This window comes from Euwallacea fornicatus, chromosome 10, assembly GCF_040115645.1.
Source record: "Euwallacea fornicatus isolate EFF26 chromosome 10, ASM4011564v1, whole genome shotgun sequence".
NCBI lineage: Eukaryota > Metazoa > Arthropoda > Insecta > Coleoptera > Curculionidae > Euwallacea > Euwallacea fornicatus.
In genome coordinates this window covers 2,972,792-2,996,358 of record NC_089550.1, presented here as the reverse complement: position 1 = coordinate 2,996,358, position 23,567 = coordinate 2,972,792, and the positions used below count along the sequence as shown (strand labels likewise).

The 23,567-nt window shown below is 36.2% G+C and overlaps 2 protein-coding genes across 10 annotated transcripts in view; both read right to left on the bottom strand.

Annotated features, from left to right (window-relative positions):
- The window catches only part of sbb (scribbler), a 51,219-nt gene extending 42,641 nt beyond the window's left edge, over positions 1-8,578 (bottom strand). The window contains exon 1 of the mRNA XM_066286874.1: positions 8,293-8,578. The gene's annotated coding sequence lies outside the window, so the exon portion shown is untranslated. The remainder of the gene's footprint in view (positions 1-8,292) is intronic.
- A 5,533-nt stretch (positions 8,579-14,111) lies between these two features.
- On the bottom strand, positions 14,112-23,566 carry Su(var)2-10 (E3 SUMO-protein ligase Su(var)2-10). Of its 9 annotated transcripts, none has more exons than XM_066286875.1 (9): positions 23,303-23,564; positions 22,981-23,150; positions 19,062-19,227; positions 18,749-18,929; positions 18,444-18,697; positions 18,150-18,390; positions 17,638-18,048; positions 16,911-17,072; positions 14,112-15,982 (listed from the first exon to the last, which is right to left on the bottom strand). In XM_066286875.1, the coding sequence occupies exons 1-9, from the start codon at positions 23,327-23,329 to the stop codon at positions 15,672-15,674; spliced, it is 1,923 nt and encodes a 640-aa protein (XP_066142972.1). In that variant the 5' UTR covers positions 23,330-23,564; the 3' UTR covers positions 14,112-15,671. The 9 variants fall into 9 exon arrangements, with proteins under 9 accessions (XP_066142972.1, XP_066142976.1, XP_066142980.1 ...); XM_066286879.1 differs by lacking the exons at positions 22,981-23,150; positions 23,303-23,564 and adding exons at positions 20,224-20,320; positions 20,431-20,718 and having other exon boundaries at positions 19,062-19,239; XM_066286883.1 differs by lacking the exons at positions 22,981-23,150; positions 23,303-23,564 and adding exons at positions 20,224-20,320; positions 20,431-20,717.
- Between the last annotated feature and the right edge of the window lies 1 nt (position 23,567).

Below are 23,567 nucleotides of genomic sequence, written 5' to 3'. Positions count from 1 at the left end.
GATGTCTTAAGTAATTTTAAATGTTTATAGAATATATAGTCAGTTAACTTGAATCATTAATATCGGAGTACCAACGTAGATTATCACCTTCAAAACTGACGGAGTATGATCGCAAATATGTAGTAGATAATGCAGCTATAATTAGCAGCGAAAGTGAACTTCATTAACCAAATCTATGCAACTTAAATATAATAATGATTATTAAATAAAAATTTTTACTCGATCTTTTCATTTTTTTACTTGATCTTTTCGTTTATCTCCTTCATTTTGTTGCTATTTATGCTAAATTTTATTCTCACATTCAGTAGTTAACTACAATCAGTAAAATCGCCACAAAGCAAGTTTGCTTGCAAATTTCCATTTTGTAACTTTATGTTGAAATTGCGTTTTTATGCTTGATATTCATTGTGCCTACTTCTACGTAAAACGCTCGAAATTTCAGACTTGTGTCATTTTTATCTGTTATTTGCTGTGGACAAGTCCATGTAAATAATCTCTCCTAGACGGTTAAATCGGTTTTAGTTCGTTAACTGCTTTGTTATCTCTGAGATGCAAGATAAAAATAATTTATTCAAATATTCTGGCGTTTATTTAATCACCCATCTCTAATGTTGCCTTTTAGCAAACAGAAACTCGTATTTGATCCGTGTTTTCGAACGTTTGTTGTTTGCGCCTTGTCAATAATCGTTTGAGAAATAACCGATGTCCTGGAGGAATTATTTTTGAGTTAAAAAAAATTCTAACTCTAATCAATTATCCATAATTAATGTCAATTTACAATACCGGCAATAATTCAGTGTAACGAGCGCGCCATATGGTGCGGAATGAATAATGTGCTAATCGTGAAGGTTTGACATGGTTTAAGAATGGTCACGACCAACTGTCGGGTCAAACTTACGCAAATCAAACTGGAATTGTATAGACAAACATAACTCATACAATAAACAAGCAACACAAATAATCGTCGTCATCGGTCGTCCAAATACCGACATTTATCAGCCGTATTTTTAGAAGGAAATTAATATCTTCCATTGAGTAGGATGGACGTATGCGCACACAACGGTTTCAGCATAATTAAACTGTCATCCTTATTAAATTAATTTAATGCTTTTATAAGGCAGGCAATCAAATACCAATTACAGATTTAATTAGTAGTGTTTGCAAAAGCTCCAACGAGGAATGTTTGGCCGTAGCGGAGTGGATGCTTCGCTATTATCGTAATGCGACAAATGACATTTATATTGTCCTCAAATATGTTTACGAGCATCGTTCGTTTGTTGGGTGAATTTCAAGAAGCCCTTGACGTCAGTTTTAACCTCGTTTTTGTCCTGCAATTTTTCAGTTCCACGTCAAGATAGATCGGATTATAGCTGCTCAAAACAGTAAGTAACGCGAAGCTGGATGTGTCGATTTGTGATCGAATTCTAGCACAAATCTGCAATCCTTTTTTTGGCCGTTCAATAAAACTTATACTAATTAATTGCTGTCCGCATAACCAATGGAGACGCCATTGGCGCTGTCTGCTACGGCAATGCACCGGAACAGTAAACTGTTAAAGATGAATCTGGATTGTGCTAACTGGTCATATTTGTCAATTCTTGTTTTGAGGACGACAACAGAGAGAAGCTTTCGGTTTTGAGTTGTCCTTCCAGATTTTTCCCAATAAATCTCTTGTAAAATAGATAATTCCGGATCAGAAAACCATTTAAAAATCTTCATAAGATTTGTTCAACCTTACAAGAGTCGATGTTATCTTCAGTTACTTTTTAATTGAAAATAGTGTGCAGTTGGTACTGGTGTGTGAAGCGTTATTCGCAAATGGAGAAAAGAAAGAAACTCTCTAAAAGTTTAAGTGTTTGGAGAAACGATTATCTCAATTTCCTCCCTTGTGCTTGAAGGAAAACATGTGAAAGTATCGCAACACTACAGATATTACTGGAATCTCCAACATGCCTTTAAACCAATTTTAATCTCTGGTAATAAATCAGATAAGTGCTCACACGCCTTTCGTCGACCTGAACGGAAACAACTTTTTAATTACCCCACATTATGCTTATACGTTAAGCCTTTCATCTAACCTTTCATTTAGCCACGTTGAAGATAAATAACGATTTTCTTATCTTTCCAGTTAATCCCGTTTATCTAAACAATCACTCGTACATTTATTACGTTCCAATGGCAATCTAAAACGCTTTTTACGCTGGGATAAACACCGACAATGGATTTAATTTGATATGTGCTTTTTTTTTATCTCGAACTTTCCCACTGGAAATGCCGGGGGCTTTTGTTCTATTGCGTAAGGGGTTTTATTAGCGGATCGTGCCTAATGGGTTTCTCAATCCTTTCTGTTTTTTGCCGTGAAACACATTTAGGTTTGTTATAACAGTAATTAGATTAAGTTCAAAATGTGGGATTTTGGATATCGATGGGTCACCAGAACCTTTGATTCTGGTTTTATTCAACCTTTGGTCACCAACCAAAGGTTGAATGAAAGAATTTTTGGAAACTTGTGTCGCCCATAATCTTCTAATTTGCAATACGAGTAAAGTGTCGTGCTTTAAATATCGACATCACTGAACAATGCCATGAATTCTTTATGGTGCCAAAGGTAGTACGATTTTGCCAAATTTTGATACTTTAGATCCACATTTAGATTGTCTTCATATGAAGACTCTGATACCGTCTGTAATATTACTGACGGTATCAGAGTAATTTTATCATCTTACTGAAATGTCAAAATTAAAAAAATAATTTGCCAATTGGGGAACTTCTCTTATGAAATCAACCAATAAATATGAAGTTTTAAAGTCCCCTGAAAACAGAAAAAAAACGACATTTGCTACTTGATAAATCGAAGCGCTTCTACAAAAAGCAAGAAAAACATTAACTATTACTCAATAGTGTCTAGTACAACTGACTGATCGGCACCATTTGCAAGATTCTGTTCTATGCTGTGTCATCAGTCAACGAATAAAAAATGTAGATTTTTATCATTTTGCTGCAATCGCTACATTTTCTAAATGCACTAGATGTTTCATCGATTTCAAATATTTATGTCACCCCTTTAAAATCACGTAATCGGCAGAAGAAGCTAAGTATGAATGCTCCAAGACATCAACATGATTTTCCTTCCACCAAATAATTGTATTCCTTGTGAAAAAAAAAATGCATGATTTTTTATTTCATAGTGAGTCGAAGTGACGAAAAGACATTTGGCTCCTCTCGCCGTACATCCCAATAAATCTCATTAAATTAAATTGGCAAGGCGATTAAGTGCTTAAATCCCCCCGATAAAATATTCGGTTTGGTGCCACTTTACATCGATTTTTCGCACACAAAGAACTTGGCGCGCCGATCCGCGGGGGCCGATGTTTTCTGGACGCGTAATACGTGGACGTTTTACGGCGTGCAGACGGACAGGAAAAGAGACGCCCGAACGGGACGTCCTCGTGCGGGACAAGGACGGCCCGTACGGCAAGACAAGAATGCAGATATGCAGACGAACGCCCCGGCCGGAAAAGAGACGGAGTGAGAGCGATGGAGGCGAGCAGGAGCGAGAGACCGAGCGAGAAAGAGAGAAAGAGAGGGAGAGAGAGACAAACAAGACCATTCTAGAGGTCTTTTGTCAGCTTGTTACCAAAAAGGAAATAAAAGGTTTATTTCACGCTGCCGGATTAAGTGGTGTAAGATTCTGGGCTCGTTCGGGAAAAAGCTGTTTTTGCCCTTTTGTTTCCTTTTTGGGGAGGTTTCATTATTAATAACGCAAGCTGCGTCTGTATGAACGACGCGTTATTGTCGCTTGACAAGAATGCATTATAGGCTGCTTAAAACATAAAGCCTCAAACCCGTAGCTTTTGGCAAATTTCAATAAAGATAGCTACAGTAATTGAAATCGTTAAAGCTGTTATTGCCACCAGTAGTGGTCTTTTTCCGCTTCCACACATCTAATTTCCCCCTAATTTTACCACCAACATTACATGAATTCCACTTCGTACATGCGGATGTATTAGCAAAGAGGCGAAAATCTAATCAGACTCGACGAGGTTGGCGGTATCTCCGCATGCTGTTCGGTAGCTATTCGGGAATATTGTTAAAATTCGAATTTTAAACTTTCGCGAGTGGGCTAAATTAAAGTAAAAACTGATAACAATAAATCAGCAATAACATCAAAACTCAAATAATACATGTACTGTTTCTCAGCACTGCAATATAGCTACGCTGAGAAGCTACTATTGTAAATGTTTCCTTGAACGAATTGAATAAAAATGTCAATTTTGACATAAGCTGTCACCTAGTTGCAGAAAATATCAAACCTCAGAAAATTATTAACATTATCATATTCAAATCTAAAACAGAGATGTGAAACCCTATTTTCAACAAATTTTGACTAAGAAATCGAAAAAAAACGCCAATTTGCACACATCCTTCCACCATTTCTATAAGTTGAACACTTCGAAAAAATCTGTAACTTTGTTATTTTATTCCTATTTAAATTGAAGATGACAGAAAAATGACATAGAAGATATAGCTTTTAGATAGGGGTCACAGTGGTCTCGTTCAGAAGTCAAGAATTGGAACATCTGCTGACAAACCTTCACCTTTCAAACACACTTAAATGAGAGCTAAAGTAATTTTTGTGACGGATGTCAATGAGTTCTCCAGCAGGCAACTACATTTGGTGGATGCGAACAATAGGAAGAGTTGGGTGAAGAGGGCCTGTTGATTGACTACGGTTAAATTCGAGGTTAAATTACTGCAATATTATTATGAAAATATCATAAAATTATAAGTAATTAGGCAAATGTTGGTAAGCACATAACTAATTAGGCAGGTAAACGATTAGACATCCCATACAGAAAACGTAGCGCACCTGTAATTTTGGCCTACTTTGGGCTCAATTATCTTTGGAATCGTTAGCTCGCTCGGAATGGTACGACAAATTACTTTTGAAAAGGTTTCACGAGTAACAGCTGTACGAGTAGCTTCAGTAGAAGCAGCAGAAGATGGCACATATGACCCCATACTACCAGTATTGTTATTTAAATATCTACCCGACGCTAACGAACTCTGTTTTCCTTGGCCAGCCTTAATCCCAAATATGGACACAATTGAACATTTATGAGATCATTTAAGGGGTTAGGGTAACGTTTATTATGTCAATTGTCGAAAAAAAAAACTGAACTCTTCCAAGAGGAAAGAAAACCTAAGCTCGATCTCCAAAAGCAGTTATAAACATGTACAAATAGTGGCGACCAGCATACGGACAGCAAAAATTTTGGACTGGTTTTGACGGCTCTAGGTTCAAAATTGATTTACCTCCCTGTTGAAACGGGCTCATTGAAGCTCTAGCAGCTGCTCTTCTTGGGGTATGGGACGAATATATAAGGAAAATGTTAGGAACTTATAAAGAGAAAGCACGCGGAGGAGCGTGCCAAAGCAGTTGTAAACTTTAATTGGAGCTAGGGGTTAATTGGATTCGACAATTAATTAAAACCTTACAATACAACGCTACTTGGATTATATTGCAATACTCTCCAATAGCAAAATATGCTAACGTTGAGCTTGGCAGAAAAGTGCGCGTTGTAAATAACCCATGTAGGGCCTCCAGAAAATCTTAAAACCAATTCGGATGCGATTCGATAGATCAGCACAAAAGGCACAAGATTTAAATTAAGAAGAAATTAATAACTGTTGCTCATTAAACACTATTGAGATATGAGAACTGATAAAACAGAACGTCAACGAGACGCTCGCTGGTACCTGTGACTTGTAGGATAGTCCGGAGGTAACTGCTTGTAGAAAAAAAAAACAGCAAAGATAATTGTGAAAGGACCCACCCTTCCTGGCTTTTCTACCTGCGTCACCCTTGTCCCCTGTGGTTTATTAACAAGTCCTCCCTTATATTTTACTTTCAGCTGTTTTTGTTTAGTTTTTTCTGAAACTTTATCCATTATTTCATACATATATTTTCTATATATGTGTTTATATGTAAGCTTTACTTCATTTCTTCTCATTCGCCTTCCAATTACTGTTTCCCTCTCTTGTATTATAATATCAAATTCGACAAGGGAGAAAGCCTGTAATCCAAGAAACAGCGTCCAACACGTAATCTCTGCTTAAGAATTTCAACCCTCTCCACATGTAGAAGAACCGCAAAAACAAGGGCTCTTCCTCTAATCCTTATTTCAACAAGGATGTGAAGACCTTTTTCTCTAGAAAATAGAGGCAACAAAGCCATAAACGCAGTTATAAAGTACCACCAATAGATGGGAGTATATTAAAAAGATGTCAGAATAGTAAAGAAAATACCTTTATACAACAGAGTATAAAATACCCTAGTGGGAAAGTTTTTAAATTAACCTAACCGACCATAATAGTGCTATAATATTAAAAATATGACTGAAGAATCCCTTTCAATCTTAACAACTCTTACATAAAATGGAACATAAAACATCCCATAAAAGTATTAAAATTAAGTACTCATGCTTCCTCAAGTAAAACCCGTTTCAATTCAAATAGACCTAGTTCGGTATCTCCTTCAGCGCCTAGAAGAGGTCTTCTAAACTTTTCTGTGATTTTAATAATTCCCTTGCAAATACTAATAAGTTATTTCTATATCAACTAGGGTCCGATCTGTTAATGAGGCAGACCACTACAAGTCCTACATTCTCAATGTCAAACAATGCTTCTGTCCCCAATTAGTCACTAATTCCCTCTCCAACTGAGAGGCATTCATTTACCCATGTCTCTGCCTTGGCAATTCTGAAAGATATTTTGTTTATGGCTACTTTTCCGATGTCTGGCCGACGGCATGATTTACAACGGGTCGACAGGGACAAATGTAAAAGTTTGGTGTTTTGGATTTTTGTCTCTTACTACCTGGGGCACTGCAAGTATACCATTAATCGCCTCCAGCTGCCACTTTTGCATGTAGGCACTTAATACCAGGATTGTTTGCTTATGCATATAAGACATGTTTGGTTCTTAAACTGGCATCTGAACTGGCATAATGCAATGTAAATATGTATATGTGTATTGTAGGTAGGTACTACACAAGTGGTATGAAAATGAGTGGAGGAGTTTTAGCTGAATAAGATACTTGAATCTGAGATTAAACTGGTCAGTTCAACTTGGCATAGATATCTGATAATATATAATGAGCAGACTGATGATAAATTTATGTACACGGAAATATCTCATAAAAATACGTCACTTGGAAATATCTCGTTATATACGTACGTCAATAATTAGTCAAAAATACCTATCGATCGTACCTATCATATGGACCGTGTACAAAAAAGATATCTCAAACATGTGCATCAAAATACCTCAGCAATCTGTGTCTTCATAATACATTTTCAAATGCTCGGTAAAGGTTTAAGAAATATCTTGAGGTATCAGCTATCCAAGGGATATGTCCTCAAGTGCCTCAAAGCTCAAAAATGCGTAGAACATAAACATATTTCAAATTTACATAAGATTTTTCAATTGGTTTTATAGCAAATAAGGAAGTAATTAACAGTTTTGAGGGTAGTTAGCATTGTCGTAATATGGAACGGAAGGGTGGTGGTGACGTTATAGTATATATCGCAATAATGATTTTCAAAATGATCTAAAGTCATTACGAACCATTTGAAATCTATTGCCAATAGATTTTCACGGTCCTCCTTTTCTTTTGACGAATTATATCAATACCAATATCAATGTTAATATAGAAACGAGTGATCGCTTTTCCCTCAAAGAGCTAATAATAAAATTCTTACAGAGCTAAAATGCATCTTTTTGCTCTTTGCAACGCGAAGGTTTTTTCATTGTTTCCACTGCACTGTATTAATGAATGAAAACCATTGTGGTATGAAATAAATAATTAATGCCTCCTGCATGCATAATAAACATTTTCAACAAAATAAATATTAGCATAACGTTGTAAAGTACGAAAGGGAATATCGGCATTCGAGCACGCAACAAAAACAGGACCCAAGTGCAATCTGTCAAAGCTACATTCACAAGATGGCTTCCTCAGATTATCACGTAAGCATTTTTCCGCCCGCGACAGAGAAAGATATACGACCCGGCAGGTCATTAGAGTGTGACGGAATGTTGCCCGATCACTTCAAGCCGTGAGCCGCGTACCGGGGAAGAGAGATGAGACGATATGTACACTACGCACAAGGAAAAAGGACAGCATTAAACGGATATATTTGCCCATTAAAACCTCAGGAAATGCGTCTATTTACACAAAATTACTGAGTTTTGTTATCATTATTTGTATAGCACTATATGCAAACTTACCGGCTATGGTAATGTTGGTGATCGTGACTAATCCTTCCTCGTGGATGCGATATTGGCAAATCCAAGAGGGATCGGGGCTTACACCAAAAATTTCACTAACACTTACACTAGTATCACAATGCACACATCCTGGGGGAAAGGGCCCGTTTTAATGCCACGACACGCAAAAAACACTGGAAAAACAAAATAAATACAATTCCTGTTATTGGCACGACACTCTTCTTTGCTCGGACATTCTATTCACGAGAGCGGCTCAGCCACAAGGCTCCAAACAACGATGAACGAACTCTGTGGCGCATTGTTGCCGGATTTCCACACAGTTTTCCTTTAGGTAGTTTTGTTCCCCTTGAGAAAAACCGTTCAGTTCATTACAATTGTTAATTCTAAGTGTTTGCTTAGTAATTATAGTGGTTGCTGGGGTACTAAAAAGCGGTTTCTTAATTCTAAATACCAATTAAAAAATAAACATGCCACTGATTATCATTGCTATTATTATTGTTTTTTCATTGATTTCTGCCAGCTTTCTGGTATTAACCTGTCGTATATGTACTTAGAAATTCTCGTATAAAGGGTTATTTTAAAATACCTGATTTTTTTCCAGTGTTAAGTACCAGGTTTCCATTTTTTTGCTTTGACTTGGCATCGATGGCTACCGCTCGGTAACTTGTCGAACAAGAGCGACAACAGCCGAACCACCGCTATGGCTGGCTGACTGAATTCGAATTGAACGGCTAAGTGAGGCGGCTAGAAAGTTTTTCTTTTTTCCATGTAAATGGGAATATTTCAGTACTTTTTATTTAAATTGAAAATCAGGAATGACGGAAGATTTATTGTCCCACTTGCTTCAGGTTAGTTTTAACATAATAAATCAGTGGCAAACGAAGATGGCCTGTATTTTAATGGAATTTTTTAAATTCAGGTGTCTTTATACGCTTTATTTAGAGTTATTTTTAATAATAATTAATCAGGAATATTGTCGAAATTGTGTGTTGAGATTAAGAATTTAAATCATATTGAAATTACGGCGATTTTTCTTTATTTTTAAGTTGATCGCCGTTTTCTAAAGAGAGGTTAGAACGTTCGTCTTGTTATCAGAAAATCGTCCATTTTGTTATTTTCAATTTAATAGCGCAAATAATTATATGGGGTTTTCTTCATTTAATTACACTAAAAATTTTAGCTGAGTTGTCTTTATCCACTATTTGAATTCCGAACATTAAGTAAGAATTTATCCGTTTTCCTCCATTAATTTTATACTTGAAATGACAGGGAATTACTGATATAAAGTTCATTTAATTGGACTGGAATTTGGTCTAGTTTCAACCGAGAAATATCTCCATCCACTTGCTGATATAGAAGTTTTCTAAGGACCAAATTATTAACGTACTGTTAAATAACTACTTGTCATAACTCAACGATCTGATCACTACATAAGCAATATTTCAACAATGCTTTGGGCATTAGCTTGCTGTTAAAATTAACAGCATGTCAATAAATTGACCCTTAATGTTATGTGTGATGCGTGTGTTAGTTTTTGGAAATGAACCTCCTGACTAAGATTTTTAGTGAGTACACCTGCCCATTTAATTTCTCTGTTAGTTAAGGAGGGTATCATACGTATTGTTCTCCTAAAATTTGCTTAGATTTTAACTGAAATATTTCTTTATCGATTACTAACTAGAAAGGTGAAGCTGTTAATTCCCGATGTAAATATTTACGTTATTTTTATTCCCCTGAAATTTGGTTGACTTACCTTAAAGTCACTAACCTATTGCTGAAATCAGGTCATTGCCAGGCTTTTAAATAGACCTGAACATTTTGCCGGAAAACGAGCAATACAACGAATTAACCGGCAAACAAAATCGCAAACGCGGTATCATATTTTTCGTTTAGAATATTCAAGGTCATACCAATGGGAACATCAGTAACTAAATTAAAAATATTATTTTTTCCCTAAAAGATGCATATCTGCATCTAATTTACGCTTCCCAATTTTCAAAAAAGTGTTTATGCTGGAACGGACTCTTTAGGAAACAACTATTTAAAAATGACCACCTTGTATTTCAAGTAACAAGCAAAAAAAACCATGTTCATATAATTTTTTGTTTGTTTTAGTAATCCACAAATTTACACCCTGAGTGATTAAAACACGCTGTAGAGTAGTTATTTATGCTACATTCTTTTTGACTTTCCAAAACCTATTCACTTACTTATTAAACCAAAAAAGATAAACATAGGGAATGTTTATGTTTTGTTCTCCTTTTTCTTCCCTGTGAAAAATCCCTTTGAATATTTTATTCAAATGCCAGCTCGAAGGTAGGTGTTTCCAACAATAAATTGAAAAAAGCAGGAAAATTGCCAAATTCCTTTATTTCCGTCCAGCAGTAAAGTTACTGTAATTTCGCGCTATCTCGCGAAACCATTAAATCTTGCCAAATTTATCGCTACTTTATTTCAAAATAATAATAACTTTTTATGTTTTAAAGTTAACATTAGTTTATCCGCACTTCTTGAAATTTGCCTCTGCAATAAACTATAAACAAATGCGGCTAATGAATGGAGTTTTAACACACATGAGATGTTGTAATAATTGTTATTATTGTAATTTCGGTCAATACATAAATGAACGGTTTAATAGTCAACAAATCCAAGCACCTGTTGTTTTAAGAATCTAGAGCTTTAAGACAATTTATATCGCCCTCGATTTATGGAAGATTGATAAGCGGAGCCTTCAAAGGAAGGATAAATTTATTAATAGCAAAAGCCATTAAGATTTAGATAAGGCTGGTATTATGGAAGTGTGGGGATTAGAGTTTAAACATATTGATCTTTAATCCCTTCATTGCCCCTAAATGCTCGTAATAAATACTGAGTGTGTATTGTGAAATAAGTCATATTTTTATTAGTTCTTAAAGGACGTTGTGTTGCCAGATTCAGGACAAAAAAGGCGAGGAGATTTGCGTGATTGTGAAGTGTTTCGTGCTCGCGGTAAACCAATAAGGGGCGTGCATGTACCTGCTTATAAATAAATATGCCATTCTTATAAAATTAAGGTATAGATACGCATAAAATTAAACGTAATGGACAAAGTTAACACGAAGTGATGGTGCCTCGCCTTTATTTCAAAGGCCGTTCATTTCTGCTAGAGACCAAGTTATGTGAATTAATTAATATTATTGTTAACGCATTGTTGATTGAGTTTTTTTTTTGTGTTGGTTAAGGACAATTGAGTGTGATGTCACAGCTGTCATGCACCGTGTAGCCCTGTCTGTCACTATTTCAAAGTTACAGCTCATTTGCTCAATAGAAATCTACTTATTCGATTTACGAAATCGCAGAATTTAGGGATTCTTACGTCTGAAAGAACTGGTTGCCCCACTGATTATTGTTTGAATTTAGAATTTTAAATTTCATGTCAATTTATTTAAAAAATATTTTTAAAATAAAAAAAAGCTTTAACGGCCGTTTAAAACACCAAAGCCCAGAAAGTACATGCACCGTTCTGCTCTGCTAACCGAACCCATGCATAACGTAATTATTATTTCAATCTCATTACAACTGGTCTTCTAGGACACACGGATGGTAACAGCGCCCGATCCGGCAACATCGCGTTCGTCGTTTGTTCGGGAGGCCGCTGGAACAACCGCCGGGCCGGCCGTTGTTCCGACGGATTCGCTTTCATCTCGCTCGGCGAGCAGTGACTTTAAAAAGGCCTTTTCATCTCCTCCAGAGCTGTATCCCCGGTCGTAATACAACATATCGGTTATTTGCCGGTTTCTTTTGTGCGAATGCAGCCGTGTAACACTGCGCCGGATGCCTTACCTTACAAGGCGAAAGCGTAATATTATACTTAAAATTAAACAAAAAAGAACAATAACGACTTCGTCCCTGAATTTCTGGTAAATTATGCCGTTTTAATTGGACGCAGTTCGGTCGGATTCGTTTCGTTTGGTCGCTTTTTGTCTGGGGGGGAACAAGAATGTAAATTATATCATCATAAAATTAAACGATCGGTTCTCGTTTGTCTCGCTAGTCACCAGTTTTTTCTGATCCTTATCAGCGAAAGCTTTTAGTACCCAAACAAATAAGGAATTACCCACAATGCGACCCATTTTTTTTACTTGTATGATCGTGGAAGGTTTTAGAACGCGGCTTTGGGTTTAAAGCAGGTTCTATTAGATCGGCAATAATCACGTATCAATGGTGCAGTGAAGATTAGATGTTACTATATGGAGAGACTCTCCTAAACTCTTGATTTAATTAGTAACAATAAGAGCTACTAGAGATGTAAATAATGATCAACAATATCTCGTCCATCCATTATTATTTTCATTACAATGCAGTTCAATAGGTTTTCCTCGTAAATACGACTTCTCCCTTATAATGCTTTTCCTACTTCTACTAATCACAAGGCAGATGTAGATAGATTGAAAAAGAAGTTTCGTTAAATACATCTCAATCAAACTCATTATTATAACAAATAATAAGTTCCATACCTGCTGTTAAAGTACGTGCTGCCATCTGACCCTGCGTAACAAAAATTCATCATTCGGAACTCTCTACAGGAAATTGCTATATCAATATTGAGCGCCTTCTACAGATTACTAGTAGTACTAAAGAGTTAACTAAATATATACAAGGTGGGACAGCCAAACGGAATAAATTCAATATGTGCATATTTCGACATGTGTAAAAAAAAACGAAGCATGTAAATGTTAGATTCTATAATAACATCTTGCAACGTAAAAATTTCATTCCTAAATTTAATCCCCTTTGCGTGACAGCTGTAACCCTCAACATTTGGCGTTTTCTATGGTTCAAGAATTCTAATATTTATACTCTAACGTCCTGGGGGGCATACTCATAAAATTAGCATCGATGAAAATGCAAGCAATAATACACTTAACATAATATTTTAATGATATTTTGTTCACCACCAATAAAACAGATAACGTTTCCTCTCAAACCTCAACAACATACTTGACACAAAGATAAAAACGTTTTGCATGCAAATCCCATATCCAGGCCACTGTAATCTTTTAGACTTCAGTATAAATTCATTGATCAATATGTAGAAAGCGCTAATTAGACCCCCGAAGCTGATCATCAGCCAGAACAATAAGTAGTCTTTTGCCATTGCAGGGGCAAAACATTGTTGTTGGTAGGTGAAGCTGCCGTAGAAAAAATGAATCACCACAATATTGATGGAAAAAAAAGAGCTATGGTGCCCACCACTACTGGGACATTGTAGTCTAATAATCTAATATCCTGTGTACATCTATATTTGCTATAATCCACCAGCTGAAGAAGAAAAGGATTGCTATTGGGGAGATTATGAAGTTAATTTGAAGATGGGTTAGATTTATCCTGAAGGTTGGAACGTTGAACATTATGCATAGAACACCTAGGATTTATTAAAATTATTTAGTGTTAAAATATCAGTTAAGAATGATAATCAATCAGGGCTGTGAGTAATAATCATGTTTGCAACTGCAGCAGAGACCTCCAAAATCTACAACTTGGAGAGACCTGGCCACAAATGTCTCTCCAAACTCAGTCAGAACTCAAGAAAGGAGATCAGACACTTTTCTTGGTACCAGGGCAACTGCTGTGTATCTAGGAAAACGCCAAATTCCGAATTTTTCCCAACAAAGAAACCACCGAATCCCGAGTCTGGAACAATCATACACAATAGACACTAAGTCGGGCTGTTTTATGTTTTAAGAAGATGAAAATAGATGAGATGAGAATTTTTGCAGTCACAAGGGCAAATGGTGAGTCAAACAAAATCTAAATATAATCTGAAATAAAACTAAATATTCTTTAGAAAAAAACTGCATATTTATTTATCTATAATATTTACACGCTCTTACTGCAGATGTAACAAAGGTTTTTCTAGATTACTCCGTAATGAGTTACATTTTGTCCTCCTTTGGCATGAAAACACTCACTTAAGCTAATAATTTACACTAAAAACTTAACTAAACTCTCTCAATATGAGCGAGACTGGTACAAACCATTTATAAAAGCTATTCGCATGTACTTATGTCTATCAAAAAAATTATAATTTATTTGCCTATTTACTACGAACGAACACCTTTCTCACCGATTCAAATGTCAAAATGGCTTTTTCAACTAGAAATTAATCGATACAAATAAACATAAATAAGAATTGATAATTTACTACAAGGGTCATTCTAAAGTAATCTTTGCATTACGGGATTAACTTTGAATAATACAAAGTATCAAAAATAATTATAAGATTCGAGTATGAAAAAATATTAGATAGGATGGGGAGTGGTGTAAATGGTCAAGTGATAACATAATGTGATCGACTTCTGTTTATGTAAGTTTATGTTTTATGAGAAACTACACATTATTTAGCTTGTTTTAAGGAACCCTCAAACTCCAAGTGTTTATTGTTGCTAAATGCAACGTTGCCATCATTACAAAACATTAACACTTGTTTAGCAGAAATTTAATGCAGAGTTCGTCTCGGGCTTTAAATATCTTGTAAGTATCACACATTATAATACTTCACACGAGGTTCTGGCAAATATATGAACCGGCAATGTTGCTTATTATGATTTCAGAATGGCAATGCGCTTCTAAAAATTCCTTGAAGGTATCTCAGAAGAGTTTCTCAGAACCCAAAGAAACTAGGTTTAGTAAGATTTCGTAGGTAAAACATTGCTTACCGGGCGACCACGTTATTCGATCAGTATCCAATGTTTGATGTTCGTCTTTAAAATCAATTATGATCAGCGAGGCAAGGTGACCGATTTGAAATGATGGAAACTTTTTAGAAAATTTTGGGTAACCTAAGAAAAATGTGGTATTGCCATTTCACTGGAAACTCCCCCAAAACATTAATAGAACGGCATACGCAACTTAATGACTCATCTTTTGGAAATACTTTAAAAATTTGTAGACCGCAGATTTCCTGTTTCAATCGACAATGCTTTATCCAATGCGTCAGCGAAACCTGAAAAAACAGGTGTCGAGCACAGCATTGTCTAAAGTTCGGGTTTGACTCGACTTAAAAAAAAAAAAAAAACAAAATTCTTGAACGAAATTTAATTTGAATAGTGAACGAACCGAGTGAAAAAATCAAACGAAAACGAGTACTAAACGCAGGATTTGAGCTGCACCGGACCTAAACGGGTATGCTCCTAGTTTGAGCTCATTTAAAGAAAAATTATACAATTTTCAAAAAGCTCAATTATAGAGGAGCTCAACACATCTACTTTGACGAATGGTAAAACCATACCCTAAAGAATAAAAAAATATAAATAGAACCTCATTTAACGGTCATTCTTCCACACGTTTCATTTTATCAGTTTCAGGAACTACCAATTTCACTATACCCTCCTATTGCTTTAGAAGCCCCCTTGCTGGGAGTAGTTAATACTAGACGCCTCATTCTCCATGTCTATAAAGGGCATACTAGCCGAAGCTGACCCCATACTGTAGCTTTGCTGTCCATTGCTGCCATTGTTTAATCCAGTTTGTCCGGCTAACATACAAGAAGGAGGTTGCGGAGTCACTTGGGGCGATCTTGGTGGTGACGGACTGTCCAGGGTGATTACTCCAGGGCTGACGGGGTACCCGGAACTTGACACAGAGGACGGACCCGGAGTTGTCGTGGATCTAGGTTGAGTGCTGCTCGAGGAAGAAATATTGCTGTTTTCTGAAAAGAAACTGCTGCGTAGTTTCAGAAGCTCTTAGAACAGTCAAAAATTAGAAGAATGAATTTGACAAGTGGCATCTGAAGGAAGGAAACAATTTTGGAAGACTTTTTTAGGTGATCATTTTTTCCAGTTTCAACAATTCAGACTTTCGGCGCACTTCGGCAACATAGCTTGTGATGTAAGGCTATTATAACAAAATACTGTTGCGGCATTGCCACCTCATATTTGAAATGTCCATTTCCTTCTCCCACTTTTTATTTTACGTACCGATATTTCTCGTTTTCGGCGGCCCTTTGAAACTTCGAAATAAAAGACTCTTTTCAGTCGTGGAACCTTATAATTTAGAAAACAGAAATTGAAGACACAAGTTGTCAAGTGTAATAAATTAACTTATAACCTATAAATCTTGCTGAAAATTACATATAAATTGTAGATTCAAAAATTGATTTTATTATTCGCCCATTTTAAAGTTTCGATTCGACATGGAAAAACCATTGAAAAGAAACATTAAAACGAGAAATAAGTAAAAACAATAAAACGGCCAGCCGAAAAAAATGCATAGAAACCGAGGAACAATGCAAAATATATACATCTCACTCGGGGAATTGAAACGCGAGATCTTTTCTATTCGGGCTCAAAGCTGTAATCGGAAGCCCCGAATAAATGTCTCCTGGATCTGGCAAAATACCCCTTAGACCTAGCCTGCGCAACTACCCGCTTTCTTCAGTCTTAGGTTCACTTACTAAGTTAATTTGCTCTCCGGGATTCTCGTCAGCAGTATTTGCAACTTTTGCACTAAAATCAGAATTCGCAAACATTAACCCCTCGGGTGCACTTCCACCCTCATAACCCTGATCGTTAGTATGTTCGGTTGAATGGTTGAAACTTGAAAAGGCCCTGAAAGAGCATTGACATTATAAGACTTACCATTGAATTTGATAGTTGAATCGGGTTTGGGAGGAGGCCTGCGCTTTGCCAACGGCTCGTCGTCGTCAGAGTCTGAGATGGTCAAATCCACAACTTCCTTTTTTTCTGGTTCTTTGGGTTTATCAGTGGAGGAAGTGGCTGTCGAGTTTGAAGAGACGATTTCTGACAAAAAATATGTAAATTATGAACACAAGCCGTTTCAAATTACAGCACGTCTTAGGAAAAACTAAAAATTTAAAGCCACTACTTGTAATGCAAATTCCTCTAGAAACGAGTACTCAAGAGAGCCTCCAATAGTGGGTTAGCGCATCTGTTACATTTATCTGTTGTAAGATGAAAATAACACATTCGTTATTTAGCGAAACTTTCTTGACAATGGGGTCAATGTGTATGCAATAATTTAAAAATTAAACCATCTTACCTGAAGTGAAGCTCAATCTAAATTAAACGAGTCCCTTTCTAGGGCGTGTAGTATAAAAAAGAGAAGTTGTCAATGGTGTACACAAAAGGTGATCATTAGTCGCCTCAACCTTGGTTTAATCTTCGAATTATATTACTACCTATAATTATGTCTCATTCAAAGATAGCTTAGAAGATGTTTTAAACATATTTGGTAAATATCCTAAGACCCGCATTTCAATTTAGATAATCAAATACATTGAGAATAAAAAACCCAACTACGCCCTTGCCCTAGAAAGCATTGCTTTACTTAAAGTAGACAACGTACCAACGTTATCTTCAATAATCTCTATAGCATCATCGATGGACACACTGCTCATAGATGTCTTCTCCATTTTAAACGCCTTTTTCTCGTTTTGTGCACTCCAGCTGCCATCCTTCAACAGTTGAATCTCGTTACAATCCGAGGGTAAATTCGTTGAGATTAACACGTCTTGAAAATAGCCGTCGATCACCAGATTATCATACAGGGCAGATTTATCACAGACCGGACAGTTCCAAGTCGGCTTGCGCTCGTTCATTTGCAAGAAGAGGGACGCGTCGAAGCACTGCAAATGCCCGCAACTTTGAGGCCTGCACGGCGTGGTCATTCGCATTTTGCCTAAGGGACACATGAGGGAGACTCGTAGACTGGTGGTGGCTATTTCGCAGTCACCGTCGTCGCTCAATTTCTCTTTGACTGTAAAAACGATTGAATTAATTTCAGATTTTTTTTTTATTTATAAAAAATAGTCAATTCTCTTGGACTTAAGAAATGTTTTGTTCAAGCCCTGAACTTACTTAAAGCCCGTGTATGATCGGAATGTTTGGCCCCCTTCTTATGCAATCGCTGAAGCAAATCGGATGAAGTCAGCTTATGGACAAGAGCCACAGCCATGGCGTAGCCGCGCCCATAATCCGCTGCCCATGAGACGGTGATCTGATTGGCGACAGTCGGACTGAGTTTCACCATCTGCGTAATGTTTACTGGCCTTGGAGGACGTTTCGGTTCCACGCCGGGCTTATTAGTTGGAATTGGGTTCTAAGCAACAATAAAAACTACTATCCTTGAAACTATCCCTAATAGAACCTTACAGGCAACGGACACAGTTTGTTATTGACCTTAACAATAACCTGCGGAGGGAAGCAATCCTCCTGCTCGCAGGTTGTTTCCAGCAGACAAAATCTGAGTTGCACTTGCTTAATGTAATCGCACTTCACTCCAGGTCTAATATCCCGAGAACTCGCTATATCCGTAGCTTGTTGTGGCGTCAAGTGGAAATAGAACGGCTGTTCCTGCATCCTTTGAGTGGTAGATGGTACCAAAGTGGAGGGTTTTATAAGATCAGCTAAAATTCCGAGAATGCACTAAAAACTTGATAAAAGATTTTAACACTCACCAAGGATGTCGTAAAATGGTAACCTCTTGAAACGAACATCGGGGTGCACCGGAAAGTTGCTGGACATAACCGGTGATTGCTTGGTAGATGCGTATTGAGGTTGATAATACATACTTTGGCCTATACTTTGTTGACTGTACATTGCTGCAGCGGCTTGGGCAGCTGCTGCAGCTTGTCTGGTCTGTGAATATACATCCAATTGAAAATTGCTTTAATTTTGACCGTTTCAGATATTAAATGAAAAAAAAAACAATGGATATCACCAACCTTTCATTGGTAGCCAAATTCCTAAAATAAAATTCAAAATACTCACGGCCATTCCTCTGGTATCAACACTATATGGATGCACTGCAGCAGTGCTACGAACAATGTTGCCTTGTTGTTGTGGCATTGCTGAAACAGCTTGGGCAGCTGCGGCTTGTTGATCTGCAGTCACAGGGGAATTGGACGGAGGCACTGACGATAATGTGGGTGCTTGCCTGGAAAAATTGCTAATGAAGGTACCAACAGGTTAGTGAAATCAATTGCTGACAAAGTTCATTTGATTGTTCTTGGTTTAAGTCTGGTTAAATTAGGCAGAAATCAAACTAAAGTTAGGAAAGTTTTGGACGTTAAAAGTGCAATAACCTGTTTAAATGCTGGTGAAGTGACATTATATATATATATTACAGAAAGGCCTGCACTGTTTGTGCATACAGGTTGTCTTATTTAAACATGCCCATTATTGTTACCTCTGAAATTGTGAGAATTATTGAAGCAGAAAAATGGGAAGACAGTTGTCATTTTTGCAAGCTATGTTTTTGTTTCTTTTGTAACTCTCACTGCTTCAGAAGTGGAAGTCTTTAGCAGATCTAAAGAAGACACCCCAGTATGTACTCTCATTTTCTAATTTATTCAACACAATGGGGAAAAACAAAATGTGCAAATAATTGGATTTCAAATGCTCAAGAAAAACATTAGTGTCATGCAACAGATTTTGTGTTTTAATTTGTTGTTCTATATGCCAGATCTTGATTGGTGTAGTTTTTTTTAATAATTATCATTTATTTTGCAAACTTTTCAATATTTGCACAATTCCCAAGCAAATGTGCCAAACTAACAATCAAGAATTTCTGTTAACAGTCTTGGATAAAACAAACATTTAGCTAAAAGTACTTAACAGGTGCATTCCAATTCAAATGTCTTCTATTATTGAACTAGATGTCCTAAGAAGTTTGATGCTATAATTCTGAATAGCTTTATATATACAATCCACTTTATCCCCTGCAATAAAATCCCAGGTATTATAAGGGAGAGGTAGTAGTACTCTAAAATAAACCATCCCCCGATTTAAAAGGTGCTATATATTAAAATAGGTTTTCTACTACTGAAAGCCACAACTAAAGCAGGAATTTAGTTTCAGCCAACCACATTAGAACCACATGCAACAGGCACCCAATTTCAACCACTTTATTGAAACTAATGGCAAACGGTACCTGTAATACATATTTCCAGATCCCCTAATATGTGAACACACTTATCCCACGACACATCGGAAATTGAGTCGTGAATTTATAAGAACATTTAAAATTGCTATAAAGGAAACGTTTACAATAGTATTTATCAGAGTGCTGTCTTTGCACTATGCAGTTGAAACCGACTTCGGTATATTGGAACGACGTGGAATGTATGAGTCAAATTACCTGAATAATATGTCCCTCAACGCCATTTCAACGGGAGAACCTTTTTGTGGACTTATTTTGTGTTAACACCGTAGAAACTAATGGAAATTCCAGTTAGTTTAAAGAAAATGTTGCGGCCATTTTAGAAGCAAAATCGCGATTTCGACAGAGGTGTCACGTTGACAATAATAATTTCAGAAGATTCAGTATCTGGCATGAATACGATTGGAATTCAGTGTTATAGAAAGTTGTTTTTCCTATTTATGAGAAGAAATGTTAGGAAGAATTTTAATTTCCTCTATTTACTATCAAACAACGACATTTTAAAGCTAAAATTACATATGACGAATGGCAACAAAATTTTAATAAACCGGAAATTAAGAAAACAGTGCATATCGATTTTCTTCCTTTCGTTTAGAAGGATCACCATCGATTATCCTCGTTCACTTCAAAAAAAAATTCTAATATTTCATTGAATTCCACCAAATTGGCAACGGCGCCGTAATGTTAATCTCATCAGGCAGTTAAGAACGGAAATATACCTCTCTTTCTCGGCACTAACATGTTAAACAAGGATAAAATACTACATCAATGTACCAACCGAAGATACAAATACTGACGATAGCACGAGTACAGGTAAAGTAAAACTAAAGATAGGGTGCAACGGGGGAGGACAGACGTAGGAAGTTAGAACGAATTTTATAATTAATTGTTGTTGCTGAAATTAATTTATTAGGAAAAATTATTTGCATAGAATAACGTAGTATACAGGGTATTTTATATAGATAAGGAAGAACACTCTGAAGAGGTTAAAAAGGAAACTACCTATAAAACTTCAACTACAGATTGTACATTTAAAGAAATATTTTTTTTTAACGTGAGGACTACCGGAATCATCTTGTATAACAAATAATGAAATACAACGGAATACAGCAAACGCTTCCTTACCTGTAACACAACCTACATGTTAATTTTATATTGTTCTTCAACCTTTCCAACAATTTTCTAAATGTACATTTCTTGATGTTTGACAAATCATTATCAATATTTACACCTCTTAACAATTTGTCTACACTTGACACTGTTATTAAATATAAAATCGCTCACTGTCCTAATGGCATTTCTGATTGTTGCTTAACGACAGAATAAGGCTCGACTAACTATTTTTGTCGCCGTTTTCACAATATACAGTGATTTTGTCCGCCCTCATTCTTACACTTTCGGCTGCATCGAGGAATAGTTTTAGATAAATTTTAAGTTAATACAAAAATTTGCTTACAATAGTAGCTTTCACGGTAGGGTACAAGGGAGACGATCCATTTCGATTTATACCTAAAGTTGAAACACCAACAATGATTAATTGTAATACATTGTCAAGCAGAAGTTTCTAATAAGGAGTATTCAGGAGTGACATTTTGAGCTTATTGGAGGGAATTCATTTAACTTACACGTTCATAAACTGAGTTTCAATTAAAGGAATTTTGAAGTGTTTATTTTACTTTAAAAATAATAACAAACTCGTCAGTTGCGTAACCTTACTTTTGGATTTGACGTGCTTCGTTTGCTATGCAACGAAAACAAGAAACAGCATACGTACAAATATATTTTAAAGCGAGATGAACAAAGTCAACGCAGATGTAATGTATTTCTCTTCCTGTTTGTTGCATGGTACTGACAGAAGATAATCGAATAGTTATTTCGTTGGCGAATAAAACATGGTTCTAAAACAATTGAGCAAGATTCATGAGCTGATTTAATTCCTTTTCTTTCAACAATGAAAGAAATAGCCAAAGAAGAAAAGGGTGCCCTACGTTTACAGCGACAAAACACTCAAAAGTGACACTCCCGCTAGACTTTATCGGAGGCTTAAAATCTTGCTTAACTAGTTAACTGAAAGCAAAAAAATTGATTCTAATCTCTACATAAGAGTGTTAATAACACCACTTTCTTGAGTTTCCAGTATCGGCTTTGGAGTTAAGAGAGGTGTTTGAAGGTTTTTTATTGACCTGGTCCAGACATTTAATAGTTTAGAACACAAGGTTATTCTTAAAAAAATTAAATAAATTGGAATCAAGGGAATTTCTTATTCCTGGACTATATCTCACCGAACTGGTGGAACTCAAATTATAAATTTTACATCTCACCTAGTATATCTCAGGGCAGTATTCTTGGACTGCTCCTCTTCACAAAGATCTCCTCACAATCAAAGACTTTCATAATTATGAATTAACTATGGAGATGACACAGCCTGCTGAATACATGCAGTATGGGTGGATTCAGTAGAGGGGTTATGTAAACATCACTTAGGTCAATTACAAAGGTCTCCCAAAATACATTGTTTCCAAATATGGTGCTTTTGAGAAGAAGCTTTTCCAGTTTCTTGTTACTATAGAGCCATATAATTGTAATGAATTTTTCAACATGTTAACAGTGCTCAAGGAATTGTACTCTTGTTACTTTGGACAACAATTGCTTGTAATTATTTGCTTCAATTAAAGGATTTATTTAATTGTCTTTTCTGATGAATCAAATGAACTTGTCAAACCGGCTAATCCTCCTTAATATACTTACGATTGGATTGTCTTATACAATTCCCTAATTTTCTGATGAATTGGATGTGATCTGACTCGCAGCAGTTCCACAGCACGGGTCTGCAGTTCAGTTTTACGGCCTGATTTATTACGTCCAGCGTAACCCAATAGCATTTGCAATTCAGATACTCGGAAACTCAACAGCATAGTCTGAAAGCACGGATTTAATGGTAGTAATTTATGCTAACTTATAGGACGTTACTTTAATGAATATTAGGGTTTGATTAAGGGGTTAGGGCCAAGGCTAAGGTCGAGGTTTTTAACTATTGAACGAAGTGTGGTTGCTTGAGTCACATATTTACCCGTAAATCCTCAGTGTTTTCAGACATTTCCCGGGGCTCTAGCTACTATAGACGATACACAAGTTAGGGAAGTTGCATTTGAAGGAAATCCCGCCAAAAAACACGAGAAAAATACTAAGTCTTACAAACTGAAGTTGTAAATGAAAAATGGAAGAGTTATTTTAAAGTAGCGAACATTTACCAAAGTATTGACAAAACATTAATAAAAGGGAAAATTAAAGAAGTTTTGCTATTTTGATTTTGTGATACCAAAAAAAAAAAATTT